This window comes from Lissotriton helveticus, chromosome 9, assembly GCF_964261635.1.
Source record: "Lissotriton helveticus chromosome 9, aLisHel1.1, whole genome shotgun sequence".
NCBI lineage: Eukaryota > Metazoa > Chordata > Amphibia > Caudata > Salamandridae > Lissotriton > Lissotriton helveticus.
The window spans coordinates 566,408,400-566,428,393 of NC_136070.1; the positions used below are offsets into that span (position 1 = coordinate 566,408,400).

Here is a 19,994-nt window from a genome sequence, read left to right on the forward strand (position 1 = left end):
GAAGCGTGCCACAAGTAGCTCACTCCCAGACATAATAAGTGGTGTCCTGTGTCTGTTTGTGCTGTCCTGAAATGGAGAGGTCCAGCTACACTACAGTGCCTGGCACAGACTATTAGCTTGCCCTCTTTCTACTGGACAATGCCTAGCATTCACCCTATGCACGATAGCATAATCTCAATTAGCCACTGTAGTAGTGGTGCAGAAGTGATGGGTGGACTGTGGGTGGCATAGAAAGACGTGCTGTTCCAATAAAATATAATTTTGCTTAACACACAATACCCCATGCAAAAACCTACACTGCAATATGATGCACTGTAATTGAAACTATTTTGTAAGTATAGAATGAAACAGTAGGTTAGTGCAGCTTCCTGTAACAGACCACACGTGCAACACCAATGAAAGAGTTTCTAATTAGTGGCAGTAAAGCAATACTATGCCATAACTATAAAGAACAGAACACTTTTGTGGCTGATACTGAGTGCAATATTTATTTTCAGCAATCTTAAGTATAAAACATGTTAATAAAACAAGTGTGAATTAAAAAGCGGTGTCATGCAAGACACACCCAGCCAGTTACTTCTTCCCACAACAGCTCAACAATACAAAACTTTACACTGCAAATAGCATCATTTGACAGGCAAACAGGCAGGAAAGATTTAAAAAGAAAACACCACAGAATTCAAAAGAAAAAAGTAAACCTTTGACTCCCTTGTACTCATCAGCATGTTATCATCCTGTTGAATCCTGTAGCAGCTGACAGGAAGTTTGTTAGTTGATGCCACACAGGGCCACTATTAAAGTAATGTTACAGTCACAAGGTGTTGCTGAAAATGTCATTGGTAGTTTATCAGGTTTAAATTTGTTTTGTAATTCTTGCCAGATGATTCACTTAATCAGGAAGTATCACCAGTCGTCATCCGCTCATGAGACTGTCACGAGAAGTCCCACGGAGAGGACAGCACATCCTCATAAAAACATCAGCATGTGACTTTACAACCATGAGTGGCAGCGACATCATTGGCTGTCCTATCAAATGAATTTCTAAATAGGAAGTCACCCACAGGATTGGCAGCAGGCGAGTAGCAGTGGCACTATCAGCAATTGTGTGATGTTGCTTTCCTAAAAGGAAGATACTTACAAGCATGGCAAAGTTAGCCTTCATGGCTTGGGACATGTCGAGCAGAAAGATGTCCACAGGCGTGGCACTGGCATAAGTAATGATATGTGATTTTCCAAACAGCAAACCATCCAAAGCAGCGACAGTGACAACATCAAAAATCCTGCTGTGTAACTTTAATAAGAGGCAGTCATCAACAATAGTGGCAGCAACATCAATCACCTGATCCAGTTAAATTACAGAAATGTGTGTAGGGCTGTACTGATAGTACGGCGTTGCAGCACTGTCGGAGCTTCGATATGTTTACGCTCAGGTCTGAAAAAGTCCTGTGCTAGTTGTCTGACTGTTTGATCTGGATCATGGATTTTAAATAGGAAAGGGAGTTTCCTACACATTCCCCATCCTGTCGTGACATTTTATGTAATGAAAACAGCAGTCACAGGCAGCTATTTTTTTTCTGAGTCTTTCAAAATAACCTTGACTGAATTCTCCATGGATATGTGACCACATTACAGAGTAGGACTGTGTGATTTATTTAGGTAGCAGAAATAGGTCTGGAGAACACAAACTTCCTGGTTCCCGCAGGGGAGACAGATACAATAGTGACTTTGGCTTTGAAAATCAGAACAGTTAGCAGACAGAAGCCAACCCCTTTCTTCTCTTGGGTACTGCACAGGTTACATCTGACCATGGACAGCCCTCGCTGTCACAAAATATTGGGGGTTCACCCCTCAGCAAAACCACATGCCTTCATGCCACGCCAACCTAACGACACCTCAATTTCGCTCTGGCTCACTGACATATATATATATTTATACATTTAGGGATATCAATATTTACACACAGTTACAGTGCAAGTAAGGAACTATAGGCATATATTATGGAAACAATCTTTCACATTACTTTAGGCTCGTTCACATGCTCACCATCAGTGCTACACGCATTTGTCATGTCTCCATTACAGAGGAGGAGAACCTAAGTCGGGTTTCAGAGCTTTGCATGGAAGTAAAGGGTGATGGGTTACAGCTTTGCAGTCAGCTGCCATACAAGGTGCAACAAAAACGGCCTATAATGGTCATTGGCAAAGGTAAGGTATGCAGAAATTTCTCCTGCTCATTTGTTGCTACCTAATAAAATGTCAATTAAATTATCTGGTGTATCAGACCAAAAGGACTTGGATCACTCGAAGTCTATCTTTTGTGGAAACTAGCAGTACAACCGATCTGCTTGTAATCAAGAACCTTTTTCCATCTTATTCGGGGAAGATTGAAAGAGAACTGCCTCCCCACCCTTTACAATAAAAAGTGAGGATCTTACAACAGAAAGGTAAAAACCAGCCAGGTATGGTTGGGAAAGCGAACTGTAAACATGGTGGCAGATCACTGCCACCCACAGATGCCCTCTGGAATACAATCTCCCAGCTAATGTTCATTAAATAAAAATATATACTCTTTAAACTTAAAGCTACTCTTGTTATAAAATAAAAATGCAAAGTCTTCTGGAAGTGACAACGAAGGAGATCAAATCTCACGACGGCGTCAAACGTCAGGAGCAGATTGCATGACGCCATTGCATACAGGCTATGTATGGCAAGCAATACAAAAATGTACAGCTTGTATATTACCTAGAAAACAAATAGCAACTGTTGGCAGAGGTTTCAGGGTGAATACCGGCACTTGGCAACATAAGGAGATTTAGCAGCAGTAGAACTTCGGTGAGGAATTTTCAAACAAGGAGCACAGGCTATACAGAAACAGAAGCCGCAAAGACAAATCCATAGCCCTCAAATTCCGTGTGGCTAGCAGCTATGGTCAGCAGAGGGCTTGTGATTGTGTACTAGTGTGTTACGGCAGCAGTGCTCATCTATGTAATCATTACATGTTCAATCTGGGTAGTGGAGAGAGAGGGGTTGAGAATGAGTGGGGTCATATAGAATCTACGCTGGTGCAAAAGCAGTGCAAATCAATTTGCACCATTTTTTGCTGATAATGTAATAGGGAACTGAACAAACTGTATTCACTCCAGTGCAAACATGGCACAACATGATTTCACAAAATGTATGCCATGTTACCTATTAAAAAGTGGAAAAATCAATTTTCTACACTTTTCAAATGTGAAAGACAATGTGACTATGAAGCAATATCAGATTGTTCAATTTATCACTTAATAAGCAAACATAGTGCAATATCAACCTGCTCTATTTTTAAGGGGTATTGGCCAACACGGATTTCTTTTTTTAATGTGTCAATAATTCAGTAAAGTGTTTGAAGAGCAAAACATTGTCACACATTGTTTCCTAATCGCTTTCCTCAATTTTTCCCCAGAGAAAATATTTCGATAAATACAGACTGAAGATACACGTTTGCAACCATTCCATAGTACATGAGTGGTACAATTTGTTCAAATGGCCTAGCGGTATTGTTTTGTATGAGTGAAAAAGTTCTGTTGTATGGCCCCGGATGTATCTGAAAGATGGCATTTTCTTGAATTCCTTATTTTCTGATCATCTCCCACTCCATTGAATGCAGTAACAGTTAACCGAGCATCTTGGACTGGATGATATGCAAGAATCTTGGACTGGATGATATGCAGGATCAGCAGGCGAATGAAGTAAAGGCTGCATCCCATGCAGGCCACAAAAAGCCAATCCAAGTGTGAATTCAATACTAAGGTAACCTACGTTTGGCATCCTCCAACATTAAAGTTAAAACAATTAATAATTGTCTTTTAGGAACGTTTTGTAGAAACGCAAGTACTTAAAACATGCTGCCCTTTGAACTTTGCTATGCAACCAGAATGTTCAACTCACAATAAACGAAATCCAACCCCTAACCAAGCGGTGGAGCCTATCAAACTCTTCCATATCAACTAAATTGGCTTTGTGGAATTTCCATGATGTGCAGAACTTCAGGAATGGAATTAACAATGCTCCTTTATTGAGACTGTCATTGGCACAGAGGCAGCACTGCTGTAAACTATGTCTGAAGAAGCCTTCTTGCCCTTGGGTTACAAGAGGTCAAGGGAAGAGATTCTGCTCAGACCAGGGCCTATTCGGACAACATTCAACATACCTTCCCATGTTATGTTCTCACAGTGGCTATGAGGAGACAGCAATACTGAGGTCAGGGTTAGTTGCCATGTCCCTACAGATATTGGTAATCATTTTCAAACTAGAGGTAAGCATCTAGCTAAAACTGGACTTATTTTCAAATAACTTACTGCAAGTTCAGTTTAAATAACTAGGATTGCAAATTATAAAATACAGATTTCTTTTTATCCATAAGGCAGGCCCCTCTTGACAGTAAATGTAGGTTCCAAAAATTCATCATGGCTGCCATGTTGGAAGGCAGGTGGGGAAACTTTCGCAGTACCCAACTCCACCCTTCAAAAAACCCTGGTATATCTGTATAAAATTACAGTGCCACCGCCAGCCTCGCTCCCCAAGAAAACCTGCGTAAACATGAAATATGCCCCATCCCCTTCCATGAGGCCCATCATGGCCTTTGAGGCCGAGCTCCGAAGATCGCGTCTGTCTCGCCCGTGGCCCACTCGGGGTCAGAAGCAGCTAGGGGACGGAAGGTGGAGGAGCCAGATGAAGACTCTCTCCGACGCTGGATGATGAGCAACACCAAGATAATGATCCAGAACACCCAATTGGCCCAAGCGGAAGCCTGTAAAAAAAAAGCAAAGAAGGGGGTAAATAGCACAATAAACAAGGTTCACATATTACTAATCTTCCCTAAACAATCCGTAATGCATCACTTTCCTAGCATCATCACATCATCATCACCCTTTGTAATCAGAAATTGTTAAATTACCTGTAACGCCCATTTTGCATCTCGAATACTACAAATACACATATGGTGCAAAATCCTGTCATCTAGTAGTTGATCAGGACATCCCGTATTTAACTCTGCTGCTGAGTAGTTGATCCAGTCATGCCATTCATAAAACTACCACAGTAGGTAATCCAGGCAAGCGCATACCACATGCTCCCAACACGGAGACTCAAAGCCTCAAAATGCTTTAGATCATACCTAAAACGCAACCTATCCCAGGCTGTGTCACACACCTGTATAGATAAAGATGGCAGATCGATATCTTATCCTAGTAGGTGCATGGGATGCCGGCCTCTTATTGTAGCCATGGTCTTTGTTCCCAATGCTGCTCAAAACTCTTACATAGTGAAGTTCCTGGAGACACTGGCAAATGTGGTCTGAGGCATTATTGTTTTGACTGGAGACCTTAATACTGTGTGAGACCCACACCAAGATTGGGATGGAGGGCAAGACACTCAGGAGCGTTCTCCAAGAGACTGAGAAAGCCACTGGGAGAATGAGGTTTACGAGATATATGGCGGGAATTATACCCCTCCGCAATGGCCTTCTCTTTTTACTCACATGTGCACCTTATACACTCACGGATTGATTACATACTGTTAAGCAGTACCCTAGTAGCCCTGCCCAGCACCGCAGAGACCGGACCGATTAACCTCGGTCTGTGCAAGCTGGAGTAACTGGAAATTGTATCCATCCTTACCCAGAGATCTAGTCACAGATATGAAATAGGATGGCACATACATGATACCTCTGAATACAATGGGGGGGGGGGGGGGTTTGTGGCCATTTCTGGTGTTTGGGACGTCTTTAAAGCTTTCATCAGGGGCCACTTTATAGCCATCAAATAACAAAAGAAATGCCAATACTGATGATACTTATTCAATTTTTATACTTGACATCCACACTAAGAAAACTAATTCGAAATGGGGTATTTGCTTATTATTCGCAACTTTATTCATCAAGATTCACAATTATTACAAAATGTTTTTAATTAAAAAAAAAAAAAGAGAAGCACATAAGAAATTTGGGACACATAATAACTTCATACATTCTATCTCATCAATCATATCACAGACAGCAAAACATTCGACCTATTCGTATCTCTAACATACATATCACATACTACCACTATAGTAAAAGTAACAAACGTACTGGATCTGCACAAATTATACAATCATTTGGTACAATTTAAAGAAAATACATTCCTATTTGTTAATGAATTTAGAATCATTCATTAGAGCTTAGTATAGTTAAAGGAAATGTACAAGGAGGGATGCGGGGAAAGGGGATATTACTGCCCCCCGAATCCACAAGCAGACCAGTTAGACAATGGCCTACGCGTTTCGAATCCACTGTTACTCGTTAGGGATTCTCATCAGGGCCTCAGACACTAAATATAGAAGAGAAAAACATGATAGTGACTACTTGATAAAAATAGTGAGTGAGCAATTTTGCTACAATTGTACATGAGCAGTCTACATATATAGGCATCCACCTAATGGACAGTCATTATTAATTAAGGATTTTCAGAGACAGGGGGGACCTCTAGTGTAGCACTGGGTGGCTGGTAGTTTTGCCAGAATATACTTACTACGCAATTGTCTTGTGGTGAAGTCTACAGGGGTCGTAGACGAAGGCTTCTCTCTAGTATAATACCTGGAAAAACCAAAAGAAACCTCTCTCAGTTTTCTGTACCAATCTATTTTGGCAGGAAGCAAACAAGGTTGTGGACAACCGGGTGCTTCTAAGAGGCGTGACATCAGTAAACTCAGACTACCTTTTAGACAACATCTAGCTCTAAATCTAATCTATCATACACCGTGAGTTTAACTTGGCTACTAGCTAAAACCCTACTTTGATAAAATTCGATAGGGGGCTGATACCTTGAGGATTGTAGGCAGCCGCCGAGAAGATCACTTAAACGTGAGGGGGAAAGAAGACGCTTCGTTGGTTCCTTCGTCTCCGATAGTTTTGCCGGGGGCAGCGTCAGCACATGTGGGTTCAGTCGACGCGTGCTAAAGAGTCGAGTAAACCCAAAATTAAATCCTGCCATGACTTAAAAGGCAGTCAAGCCTGATTTTATTCAAAAATATCTGCGGGCTGGTGAGTTACCTTGGAATGAATCTCCAGCCTGGGTACTTTTAAATCTCTGGATGGACGGCCGGCGCTGGTTTGAATCGCAGGCACGTTGGCTAACACAGGATGGCGTCAGCACTTCCCATAGCGTAGAAGTGTGCTGAAAAGGAGTGAAAACATCCCGTTACGAACGTGCTCCACAAAATTATAGGCACATAGCTAAGGTTTTAACTAAATAGAAGGGAGACGGGCAATTTACCTCATGAACTTGATCTCGTAACGTCCCTCTGCAGACTGTCGGCGTGTAGCGAAGCGCTAGTCTCTCACGCATGCGCATGTTAGACCCTGCGAATGATGCTTTTATGCCGGGCAATGCGCTGCTGTAGCCAATCGGTCGCTATGTAAAAAAAGCGGGCCGAAGAGTAGCGGTGCGCTAATCTCTCGCGCAGGCGCTGTTTAGACGCCTGAAGTTGCTGCAATTATACTGGGCGATGTACTAAGGTAACAAGAGGTTACTTCACCGTTGTTTCTAAGTAAAGAAACGGTATGACAATTTTATAGTATTGTCAGGGTGTGTATCCGGGTGCCCACATGAAGAGCTTCAAGGGTTGCCATTGTGTGAATGGCTTCAAGGCGCGCAAGGGAAGACATTAGTGCGTATTGTAGTCAAAGTTTTCTGTAGTCAAAGTTTAAAAATTTCTGAAAGCTCGTTCAGACCTGACACTGCAGTATCAAATTTGACAATTAGCATTGCCTCCCTTTTAGACAATTTGAGGCTCAGATCACCACCTCGAGGGTCTCTTTCTATCCGTGATATGACAGTCCATTTAAATTCATTGGGACCATGATGCAGCCTGGTCCAATGATTTACCAAAGGAGCGTTCTCCACGTTTCTTTTCAATCTGGACTTGTGTTGTGAAATGCGCTGTCGCACTTCCTGCTCAGTCTTTCCTATGTACAGGCAATCACACGGGCATATGATGCCGTACACTACAAGTTTCGATTTACAATTACTGAATGCCTCATGTTTCCATGAGACACCCTTGTGCTGGAAGACCGTACCTTGTATCGTGTTGTCACAACAGAGACACGTGCCACAGTACGGGCAGTTTTTGCGAGTACGCAGAAACTGCACATATGAGAGTGATTACACATACCATGCTGAAAAATTAGTCTCTAAACTATGTGATAGAGGGTACCCCAAAAAACTGGTCAAAGATTGTATGAAAAGAGCGAGATGGACACCCCGTGAGACACTACTGGAACGAAAACAGAAAACAGAACAGAAACGCCAAGTTTGCGTAACCACCTTCTGCCCTAATGCCAATAAGTTAAAACGAATCATTGGTCAGAATTGGCACTTGGTGAAGAATTTAGATGAAAGCCTTAAAGAGCCTCCGCTCTTTGCTTTTAAAAAAGAGAACAGCATTGCAAACCATGTGGTTAGAGCAGCAATGCCACTCCAAGCCCAACCTTCCCTTCGCCAAATGTTGGGTTTAGCACCTGTGCTTGGCCATCATAAATGTGGCACGTGTCTCTGTTGTGACAACACGATACAAGGTACGGTCTTCCAGCACAAGGGTGTCTCATGGAAACATGAGGCATTCAGTAATTGCAAATCGAAACTTGTAGTGTACGGCATCATATGCCCGTGTGATTGCCTGTACATAGGAAAGACTGAGCAGGAAGTGCGACAGCGCATTTCACAACACAAGTCCAGATTGAAAAGAAACGTGGAGAACGCTCCTTTGGTAAATCATTGGACCAGGCTGCATCATGGTCCCAATGAATTTAAATGGACTGTCATATCACGGATAGAAAGAGACCCTCGAGGTGGTGATCTGAGCCTCAAATTGTCTAAAAGGGAGGCAATGCTAATTGTCAAATTTGATACTGCAGTGTCAGGTCTGAACGAGCTTTCAGAAATTTTTTAACTTTGACTACAGAAAACTTTGACTACAATACGCACTAATGTCTTCCCTTGCGCGCCTTGAAGCCATTCACACAATGGCAACCCTTGAAGCTCTTCATGTGGGCACCCGGATACACACCCTGACAATACTATAAAATTGTCATACCGTTTCTTTACTTAGAAACAACGGTGAAGTAACCTCTTGTTACCTTAGTACATCGCCCAGTATAATTGCAGCAACTTCAGGTGTCTAAACAGCGCCTGCGCGAGAGATTAGCGCACCGCTACTCTTCGGCCCGCTTTTTTTACATAGCGACCGATTGGCTACAGCAGCGCATTGCCCGGCATAAAAGCATCATTCGCAGGGTCTAACATGCGCATGCGTGAGAGACTAGCGCTTCGCTACACGCCGACAGTCTGCAGAGGGACGTTATGAGATCAAGTTCATGAGGTAAATTGCCCGTCTCCCTTCTATTTAGTTAAAACCTTAGCTATGTGCCTATAATTTTGTGGAGCACGTTCGTAACGGGATGTTTTCACTCCTTTTCAGCACACTTCTACGCTATGGGAAGTGCTGACGCCATCCTGTGTTAGCCAACGTGCCTGCGATTCAAACCAGCGCCGGCCGTCCATCCAGAGATTTAAAAGTACCCAGGCTGGAGATTCATTCCAAGGTAACTCACCAGCCCGCAGATATTTTTGAATAAAATCAGGCTTGACTGCCTTTTAAGTCATGGCAGGATTTAATTTTGGGTTTACTCGACTCTTTAGCACGCGTCGACTGAACCCACATGTGCTGACGCTGCCCCCGGCAAAACTATCGGAGACGAAGGAACCAACGAAGCGTCTTCTTTCCCCCTCACGTTTAAGTGATCTTCTCGGCGGCTGCCCACAATCCTCAAGGTATCAGCCCCCTATCGAATTTTATCAAAGTAGGGTTTTAGCTAGTAGCCAAGTTAAACTCACGGTGTATGATAGATTAGATTTAGAGCTAGATGTGGTCTAAAAGGTAGTCTGAGTTTACTGATGTCACGCCTCTTAGAAGCACCCGGTTGTCCACAACCTTGTTTGCTTCCTGCCAAAATAGATTGGTACAGAAAACTGAGAGAGGTTTCTTTTGGTTTTTCCAGGTATTATACTAGAGAGAAGCCTTCAGTCTACGACCCCTGTAGACTTCACCACAAGACAATTGCGTAGTAAGTATATTCTGGCAAAACTACCAGCCACCCAGTGCTACACTAGAGGTCCCCCCTGTCTCTGAAAATCCTTAATTAATAATGACTGTCCATTAGGTGGATGCCTATATATGTAGACTGCTCATGTACAATTGTAGCAAAATTGCTCACTCACTATTTTTATCAAGTAGTCACTATCATGTTTTTCTCTTCTATATTTACAGTGTCTGAGGCCCTGATGAGAATCCCTAACGAGTAACAGTGGATTCGAAACGCGTAGGCCATTGTCTAACTGGTCTGCTTGTGGATTCGGGGGGCAGTAATATCCCCTTTCCCCGCATCCCTCCTTGTACATTTCCTTTAACTATACTAAGCTCTAATGAATGATTCTAAATTCATTAACAAATAGGAATGTATTTTCTTTAAATTGTACCAAATGATTGTATAATTTGTGCAGATCCAGTACATTTGTTACTTTTACTATAGTGGTAGTATGTGATATGTATGTTAGAGATACGAATAGGTCGAATGTTTTGCTGTCTGTGATATGATTGATGAGATAGAATGTATGAAGTTATTATTTGTCCCAAATTTCTTATGTGCTTCTCTTTTTTTTAAAAAAATTAAAAACATTTTGTAATAATTGTGAATCTTGATGAATAAAGTTGCGAATAATAAGCAAATACCCCATTTCGAATTAGTTTTCTTAGTGTGGATGTCAAGTATAAAAATTGAATAAGTATCATCAGTATTGGCATTTCTTTTGTTATTTGTTGTACAGGCTCAGCCTTGCTGATTCCGAGCCAACCCTATTTGTGTTCTCATAACTTTATAGCCATAGCAGCGGAACGTAGACACCTCCACACTATAGAAGTCCGGAGACTTGAGGGAGAAATCCAAACCAGAGGCTGAGAGGCTGCAGCGGCCTTGACAACACACTACCTGTGCACTTACAATGGCAAGAGGCCAATTATGCATGTATTGCACCAATAAGGCAGAACTCTCACTATTCAATTCAATTCAAAGATGCTTTATTTGGTATGTAGAAATACAACCATATAGCAACATACATAAAAAATAAATACAGCATACATATGTATCAATATTGTTTGCCAAATACCTTGGTTGCTTGAATACATTATACATTAACAACACATACCCAACAACCTTTAAAATGCTTTTTGGTACATTTGTCAACTGATGTATATGCAAAATTTAGTAATATCAAAGTGCAATATCAATTACAGATGTATAACTTACATTAGGGTGAATTACTACCAATACATGTACACTTGTCTACTAATGTCTGTGCACATTTAGCAATATTAAAGTGCAAAGATAATTATGTCATCCTTACAGATGCATAGCTTCCATTTGGGTATACTTCCACTAGAACATGTGCAAAATAGCAAGATAAAGTGCAAAGCAACTATACAGTACTTTCTGTCTGCAATATACAATAGCAGCATTTGTCCGGCATTAGTAGATGTGCAAATTAGCATACTAAGGTGCGGAGTGACAATACCATCCTTACTAAAGTGCAATATGCATTTGACAGTACAAGTCCGAATACTTTAAGAATCTGACTCACCACGTTCTATTAGCTGTAAGGGGTATAAGTGATAAAAGTGTTCAATTTCAACATAATAAAAAGTTCAAAGTAAGCATCATTGATTGAATTCGTACGATGATTGATTTTCGTACAGAAATACATTTTAAAATATAAGTTGCCACATGAAAACATACATCCGGGGTCTCTAAATTAAACATCAGTTGCATCGCTGTTTGTATATCACGCGTATTGTATTTTAAAAAGATGGGTTTCAGGTAAAATTTCCTAAAAGAGGTATAAAAGTTACAGGATAACATAAAATGACATGTGCTCTGTTTGGATTTATCATCACAGGGACAAAGACAGGTACCGGGTTTCTTAGCCACGGGGAAAGCCACTAAATGATGCACGATTCCCAACCGGAGACGAGTCAATACAAAACGGTGGGAATTAATACTAACAGCAGTAAGATAAGTTTGGAAGCCCTCATTAATATTATATTCCAGGTAGAGATTAAACGTACTTTGTTTTATATATCTTTCCATTCTAATCCCAACTGTATATTTAAGGAATGAGACTTTAAGCTCCCGTTTCGACAGCGGAGACCCCATTGTTAGATCTTTAAAGATGTTAAAACCATACAGTGTCTTATACCAATGTTGTATGTGGCTTAACCAGGGGATATTTGATCGGCGATCGAGTTTAATACAATCAGTAATTACATCCTGGGTGAACTTTGTCTCTTCCTTTGCCCAAATTGAGCGCCATAGGGACAGAGGACGTAAAACAATTAAATCAGTAACATAGTTTATGTCAAATTCCCTATGTATTATGTCAGTTGAGGCTGTAGCCGGGGCGCAAATTAATCGTTTTAAAAAAGCATTCTCCTCACGCTGAATCAAATTAGCACTCTGGGCATCATGCCCCCATACCCCGGCCCCGTATATGGCTGATGTTATGCATCTTGCATTAAATATAGACAACATTTCATGAATTCTGCGGCCCCTAATTTGGCAGCAAATCTAAAAATACAACTTGTATTCCGAACCATTTTAAAAAGGACACTTTTTTGTTCATTAGCCCATCTCCCGTCTCCTGAAAAAGTAATGGCTAAATAACAGAAACTCCTGACAGATTCTAATCTCTCCCCATCTAAAACAAGCATTTACAATGCAATGGTTTTGCCTTTGTTAAAGTTAGAGCTATTGGCATTGCTCTTGACACTCTGAAGCTCCACTCTGAAGCTCCACTCTGCACTCTGAAGCTCCACTCTGCACTCTGAAGCTGCACTCTGCACTCTGAAGCTGCACTCTGAAGCTCCACTCTGCACTCTGAAGCTCCACTCTGAAGCTCCACTCTGAAGCTCCACTCTGAAGCTCCACTCTGAAGCTCCACTCTGAAGCTCCACTCTGAAGCTCCACTCTGAAGCTCCACTCTGAAGCTCCACTCTGCACTCTGAAGCTCCACTCTGAATCTGCACTCTGAAGCTCCACTCTGCACTCTGAAGCTCCACTCTGAAGCTCCACTCTGAAGCTCCACTCTGAAGCTCCACTCTGAAGCTCCACTCTGAAGCTCCACTCTGAAGCTCCACTCTGAAGCTCCACTCTGAAGCTCCACTCTGAAGCTCCACTCTGAAGCTCCACTCTGCACTCTGAAGCTCCACTCTGCACTCTGAAGCTCCACTCTGCACTCTGAAGCTCCACTCTGCACTCTGAAGCTCCACTCTGAAGCTCCACTCTGAAGCTCCACTCTGAAGCTCCACTCTGAAGCTCCACTCTGAAGCTCCACTCTGAAGCTCCACTCTGAAGCTCCACTCTGAAGCTCCACTCTGAAGCTCCACTCTGAAGCTCCACTCTGCACTCTGAAGCTCCACTCTGCACTCTGAAGCTCCACTCTGCACTCTGAAGCTCCACTCTGCACTCTGCAGCTCCACTCTGAAGCTCCACTCTGAAGCTCCACTCTGAAGCTCCACTCTGAAGCTCCACTCTGAAGCTCCACTCTGAAGCTCCACTCTGAAGCTCCACTCTGAAGCTCCACTCTGAAGCTCCACTCTGAAGCTCCACTCTGAAGCTCCACTCTGAAGCTCCACTCTGCACTCTGAAGCTCCACTCTGAAGCTCCACTCTGCACTCTGAAGCTCCACTCTGAATCTGCACTCTGAAGCTCCACTCTGCACTCTGAAGCTCCACTCTGAATCTGCACTCTGAAGCTCCACTCTGAATCTGCACTCTGAAGCTCCACTCTGAATCTGCACTCTGAAGCTCCACTCTGAATCTGCACTCTGAAGCTCCACTCTGCACTCTGAATCTGCACTCTGAAGCTCCACTCTGCACTCTGAAGCTCCACTCTGAAGCTCCACTCTGAAGCTCCACTCTGAAGCTCCACTCTGAAGCTCCACTCTGAAGCTCCACTCTGAAGCTCCACTCTGAAGCTCCACTCTGAAGCTCCACTCTGAAGCTCCACTCTGAAGCTCCACTCTGAAGCTCCACTCTGAAGCTCCACTCTGAAGCTCCACTCTGAAGCTCCACTCTGAAGCTCCACTCTGAAGCTCCACTCTGCACTCTGAAGCTCCACTCTGCACTCTGAAGCTCCACTCTGCACTCTGAAGCTCCACTCTGCACTCTGCAGCTCCACTCTGAAGCTCCACTCTGAAGCTCCACTCTGAAGCTCCACTCTGAAGCTCCACTCTGAAGCTCCACTCTGAAGCTCCACTCTGAAGCTCCACTCTGAAGCTCCACTCTGAAGCTCCACTCTGAAGCTCCACTCTGAAGCTCCACTCTGAAGCTCCACTCTGAAGCTCCACTCTGAAGCTCCACTCTGCACTCTGAAGCTCCACTCTGAATCTGCACTCTGAAGCTCCACTCTGCACTCTGAAGCTCCACTCTGAATCTGCACTCTGAAGCTCCACTCTGCACTCTGAAGCTCCACTCTGAATCTGCACTCTGAAGCTCCACTCTGCACTCTGAAGCTCCACTCTGAAGCTCCACTCTGAAGCTCCACTCTGAAGCTCCACTCTGAAGCTCCACTCTGAAGCTCCACTCTGAAGCTCCACTCTGAAGCTCCACTCTGAAGCTCCACTCTGAAGCTCCACTCTGAAGCTCCACTCTGAAGCTCCACTCTGAAGCTCCACTCTGAAGCTCCACTCTGAAGCTCCACTCTGAAGCTCCACTCTGAAGCTCCACTCTGAAGCTCCACTCTGAAGCTCCACTCTGCACTCTGAAGCTCCACTCTGCACTCTGAAGCTCCACTCTGCACTCTGAAGCTCCACTCTGCACTCTGAAGCTCCACTCTGAAGCTGCACTCTGAAGCTCCACTCTGCACTCTGAATCTGCACTCTGAAGCTCCACTCTGCACTCTGAAGCTGCACTCTGAAGCTCCACTCTGAAGCTCCACTCTGAAGCTCCACTCTGAAGCTCCACTCTGAAGCTCCACTCTGAAGCTCCACTCTGAAGCTCCACTCTGAAGCTCCACTCTGAAGCTCCACTCTGAAGCTCCACTCTGAAGCTCCACTCTGAAGCTCCACTCTGAAGCTCCACTCTGCACTCTGAAGCTCCACTCTGAAGCTCCACTCTGCACTCTGAAGCTCCACTCTGAAGCTCCACTCTGAAGCTCCACTCTGAAGCTCCACTCTGCACTCTGAAGCTCCACTCTGAAGCTCCACTCTGAAGCTCCACCCTGAAGCTCCACTCTGAAGCTCCACTCTGAAGCTCCACTCTGAAGCTCCACTCTGAAGCTCCACTCTGAAGCTCCACTCTGAAGCTCCACTCTGAAGCTCCACTCTGAAGCTCCACTCTGAAGCTCCACTCTGAAGCTCCACTCTGCACTCTGAAGCTCCACTCTGAAGCTCCACTCTGCACTCTGAAGCTCCACTCTGAAGCTCCACTCTGCACTCTGAAGCTCCACTCTGAAGCTCCACTCTGCACTCTGAAGCTCCACTCTGAAGCTCCACTCTGAAGCTCCACTCTGAAGCTCCACTCTGAAGCTCCACTCTGAAGCTCCACTCTGAAGCTCCACTCTGAAGCTCCACTCTGAAGCTCCACTCTGAAGCTCCACTCTGAAGCTCCACTCTGAAGCTCCACTCTGAAGCTCCACTCTGAACTCTGAAGCTCCACTCTGAAGCTCCACTCTGCACTCTGAAGCTCCACTCTGAAGCTCCACTCTGCACTCTGAAGCTCCACTCTGAAGCTCCACTCTGCACTCTGAAGCTCCACTCTGAATCTGCACTCTGAAGCTCCACTCTGCACTCTGAAGCTCCACTCTGAAGCTCCACTCTGAAGCTCCACTCTGAAGCTCCACTCTGAAGCTCCACTCTGAAGCTCCACTCTGAAGCTCCACTCTGAAGCTCCACTCTGAAGCTCCACTCTGAAGCTCCACTCTGAAGCTCCACTCTGAAGCTCCACTCTGAAGCTCCACTCTGAAGCTCCACTCTGAATCTGCACTCTGATGCTCCACTCTGAATCTGCACTCTGAAGCTCCACTCTGCACTCTGAAGCTCCACTCTGAAGCTCCACTCTGAATCTGCACTCTGATGCTCCACTCTGAATCTGCACTCTGAAGCTCCACTCTGCACTCTGAAGCTCCACTCTGAAGCTCCACTCTGCACTCTGAATCTGCACTCTGCAGCTCCACTCTGCAGCTCCACTCTGAAGCTCCACTCTGAAGCTCCACTCTGAAGCTCCACTCTGAAGCTCCACTCTGAAGCTCCACTCTGAAGCTCCACTCTGAAGCTCCACTCTGAAGCTCCACTCTGCACTCTGAAGCTCCACTCTGAATCTGCACTCTGAAGCTCCACTCTGCACTCTGAAGCTCCACTCTGAAGCTCCACTCTGCACTCTGAAGCTCCACTCTGAAGCTCCACTCTGAAGCTCCACTCTGAAGCTCCACTCTGAAGCTCCACTCTGAAGCTCCACTCTGAAGCTCCACTCTGAAGCTCCACTCTGAAGCTCCACTCTGAAGCTGCACTCTGAAGCTGCACTCTGAAGCTGCACTCTGAAGCTCCACTCTGCACTCTGAAGCTCCACTCTGAAGCTCCACTCTGAAGCTCCACTCTGAAGCTCCACTCTGAAGCTCCACTCTGAAGCTCCACTCTGAAGCTCCACTCTGAAGCTCCACTCTGAAGCTCCACTCTGAAGCTCCACTCTGAAGCTCCACTCTGAAGCTCCACTCTGAAGCTCCACTCTGCACTCTGAAGCTCCACTCTGAAGCTCCACTCTGCACTCTGAAGCTCCACTCTGAAGCTCCACTCTGAAGCTCCACTCTGCACTCTGAAGCTCCACTCTGAAGCTCCACTCTGCACTCTGAAGCTCCACTCTGAATCTGCACTCTGAAGCTCCACTCTGCACTCTGAAGCTCCACTCTGAATCTGCACTCTGAAGCTCCACTCTGCACTCTGAAGCTCCACTCTGAAGCTCCACTCTGAAGCTCCACTCTGAAGCTCCACTCTGAAGCTCCACTCTGAAGCTCCACTCTGAAGCTCCACTCTGAAGCTCCACTCTGAAGCTCCACTCTGAAGCTCCACTCTGAAGCTCCACTCTGCACTCTGAAGCTCCACTCTGAAGCTCCACTCTGCACTCTGAAGCTCCACTCTGAAGCTCCACTCTGCACTCTGAAGCTCCACTCTGAAGCTCCACTCTGCACTCTGAAGCTCCACTCTGAATCTGCACTCTGAAGCTCCACTCTGCACTCTGAAGCTCCACTCTGAATCTGCACTCTGAAGCTCCACTCTGCACTCTGAAGCTCCACTCTGAAGCTCCACTCTGCACTCTGAAGCTCCACTCTGCACTCTGAAGCTCCACTCTGAATCTGCACTCTGAAGCTCCACTCTGCACTCTGAAGCTCCACTCTGAAGCTCCACTCTGAAGCTCCACTCTGAAGCTCCACTCTGCACTCTGAAGCTCCACTCTGAAGCTCCACTCTGAAGCTCCACTCTGAAGCTCCACTCTGAAGCTCCACTCTGCACTCTGAAGCTCCACTCTGAAGCTCCACTCTGAAGCTCCACTCTCCACTCTGAAGCTCCACTCTCCACTCTGAAGCTCCACTCTCCACTCTGAAGCTCCACTCTCCACTCTGAAGCTCCACTCTCCACTCTGAAGCTCCACTCTGAAGCTCCACTCTGCACTCTGAAGCTCCACTCTGAATCTGCACTCTGAAGCTCCACTCTGCACTCTGAAGCTCCACTCTGCACTCTGAAGCTCCACTCTGCACTCTGAAGCTCCACTCTGAAGCTCCACTCTGAAGCTCCACTCTGAAGCTCCACTCTGAAGCTCCACTCTGAAGCTCCACTCTGAAGCTCCACTCTGAAGCTCCACTCTGAAGCTCCACTCTGCACTCTGAAGCTCCACTCTGAAGCTCCACTCTGAAGCTCCACTCTGCACTCTGAAGCTCCACTCTGAAGCTCCACTCTGCACTCTGAAGCTCCACTCTGAATCTGCACTCTGAAGCTCCACTCTGCACTCTGAAGCTCCACTCTGAAGCTCCACTCTGAAGCTCCACTCTGAAGCTCCACTCTGAAGCTCCACTCTGAAGCTCCACTCTGAAGCTCCACTCTGAAGCTCCACTCTGAAGCTCCACTCTGAAGCTCCACTCTGAAGCTCCACTCTGAAGCTCCACTCTGAAGCTCCACTCTGAAGCTGCACTCTGAAGCTCCACTCTCCACTCTGAAGCTCCACTCTCCACTCTGAAGCTCCACTCTCCACTCTGAAGCTCCACTCTCCACTCTGAAGCTCCACTCTCCACTCTGAAGCTCCACTCTCCACTCTGAAGCTCCACTCTGAAGCTGCACTCTGAAGCTCCACTCTCCACTCTGAAGCTCCACTCTCCACTCTGAAGCTCCACTCTCCACTCTGAAGCTCCACTCTCCACTCTGAAGCTCCACTCTCCACTCTGAAGCTCCACTCTCCACTCTGAAGCTCCACTCTGAAGCTCCACTCTGAAGCTCCACTCTGAAGCTCCACTCTGAAGCTCCACTCTGAAGCTCCACTCTGCACTCTGAAGCTCCACTCTGAAGCTCCACTCTGAAGCTCCACTCTGAAGCTCCACTCTGAAGCTCCACTCTGAAGCTCCACTCTGAAGCTCCACTCTGAAGCTCCACTCTGAAGCTCCACTCTGAAGCTCCACTCTGAAGCTCCACTCTGAAGCTCCACTCTGAAGCTCCACTCTGAAGCTCCACTCTGAAGCTCCACTCTGCACTCTGAAGCTCCACTCTGAAGCTCCACTCTGAAGCTCCACTCTGAAGCTCCACTCTGAAGCTCCACTCTGAAGCTCCACTCTGAAGCTCCACTCTGAAGCTCCACTCTGAAGCTCCACTCTGAAGCTGCACTCTGAAGCTCCACTCTGCACTCTGAAGCTCCACTCTGCACTCTGAAGCTCCACTCTGAAGCTCCACTCTGCACTCTGAAGCTCCACTCTGAAGCTCCACTCTGCACTCTGAAGCTCCACTCTGAATCTGCACTCTGAAGCTCCACTCTGCACTCTGAAGCTCCACTCTGAATCTGCACTCTGAAGCTCCACTCTGCACTCTGAAGCTCCACTCTGAAGCTGCACTCTGAAGCTCCACTCTGAAGCTCCACTCTGAAGCTCCACTCTGAAGCTCCACTCTGAAGCTCCACTCTGAAGCTCCACTCTGAAGCTCCACTCTGAAGCTCCACTCTGAAGCTCCACTCTGAAGCTGCACTCTGAAGCTGCACTCTCCACTCTGAAGCTCCACTCTCCACTCTGAAGCTCCACTCTCCACTCTGAAGCTCCACTCTCCACTCTGAAGCTCCACTCTCCACTCTGAAGCTCCACTCTCCACTCTGAAGCTCCACTCTCCACTCTGAAGCTCCACTCTCCACTCTGAAGCTCCACTCTGAAGCTCCACTCTGAAGCTCCACTCTGAAGCTCCACTCTGAAGCTCCACTCTGAAGCTCCACTCTGAAGCTCCACTCTGAAGCTCCACTCTGAAGCTCCACTCTGCACTCTGAAGCTCCACTCTGAAGCTCCACTCTGCACTCTGAAGCTCCACTCTGAAGCTCCACTCTGCACTCTGAAGCTCCACTCTGAAGCTCCACTCTGCACTCTGAAGCTCCACTCTGAATCTGCACTCTGAAGCTCCACTCTGCACTCTGAAGCTCCACTCTGAAGCTCCACTCTGAAGCTCCACTCTGAAGCTCCACTCTGAAGCTCCACTCTGAAGCTCCACTCTGAAGCTCCACTCTGAAGCTCCACTCTGAAGCTCCACTCTGAAGCTCCACTCTGAAGCTCCACTCTGAAGCTCCACTCTGCACTCTGAAGCTGCACTCTGAAGCTCCACTCTGAAGCTCCACTCTGAAGCTCCACTCTGAAGC

The 19,994-nt window shown here is 45.8% G+C and overlaps 1 protein-coding gene across 1 annotated transcript in view; it reads right to left on the minus strand.

The window, feature by feature from the left end:
* Window positions 1-460: 460 nt before the first annotated feature.
* TMEM179B (transmembrane protein 179B) overlaps window positions 461-19,994 on the minus strand; it is a 116,368-nt gene continuing 96,834 nt past the window's right edge. Inside the window, exon 5 of the mRNA XM_078660492.1 lies at window positions 461-4,788. Coding sequence (XP_078516618.1) covers window positions 4,612-4,788 — 177 coding nt within the window. The 3' untranslated portion in view covers window positions 461-4,611. The remainder of the gene's footprint in view (window positions 4,789-19,994) is intronic.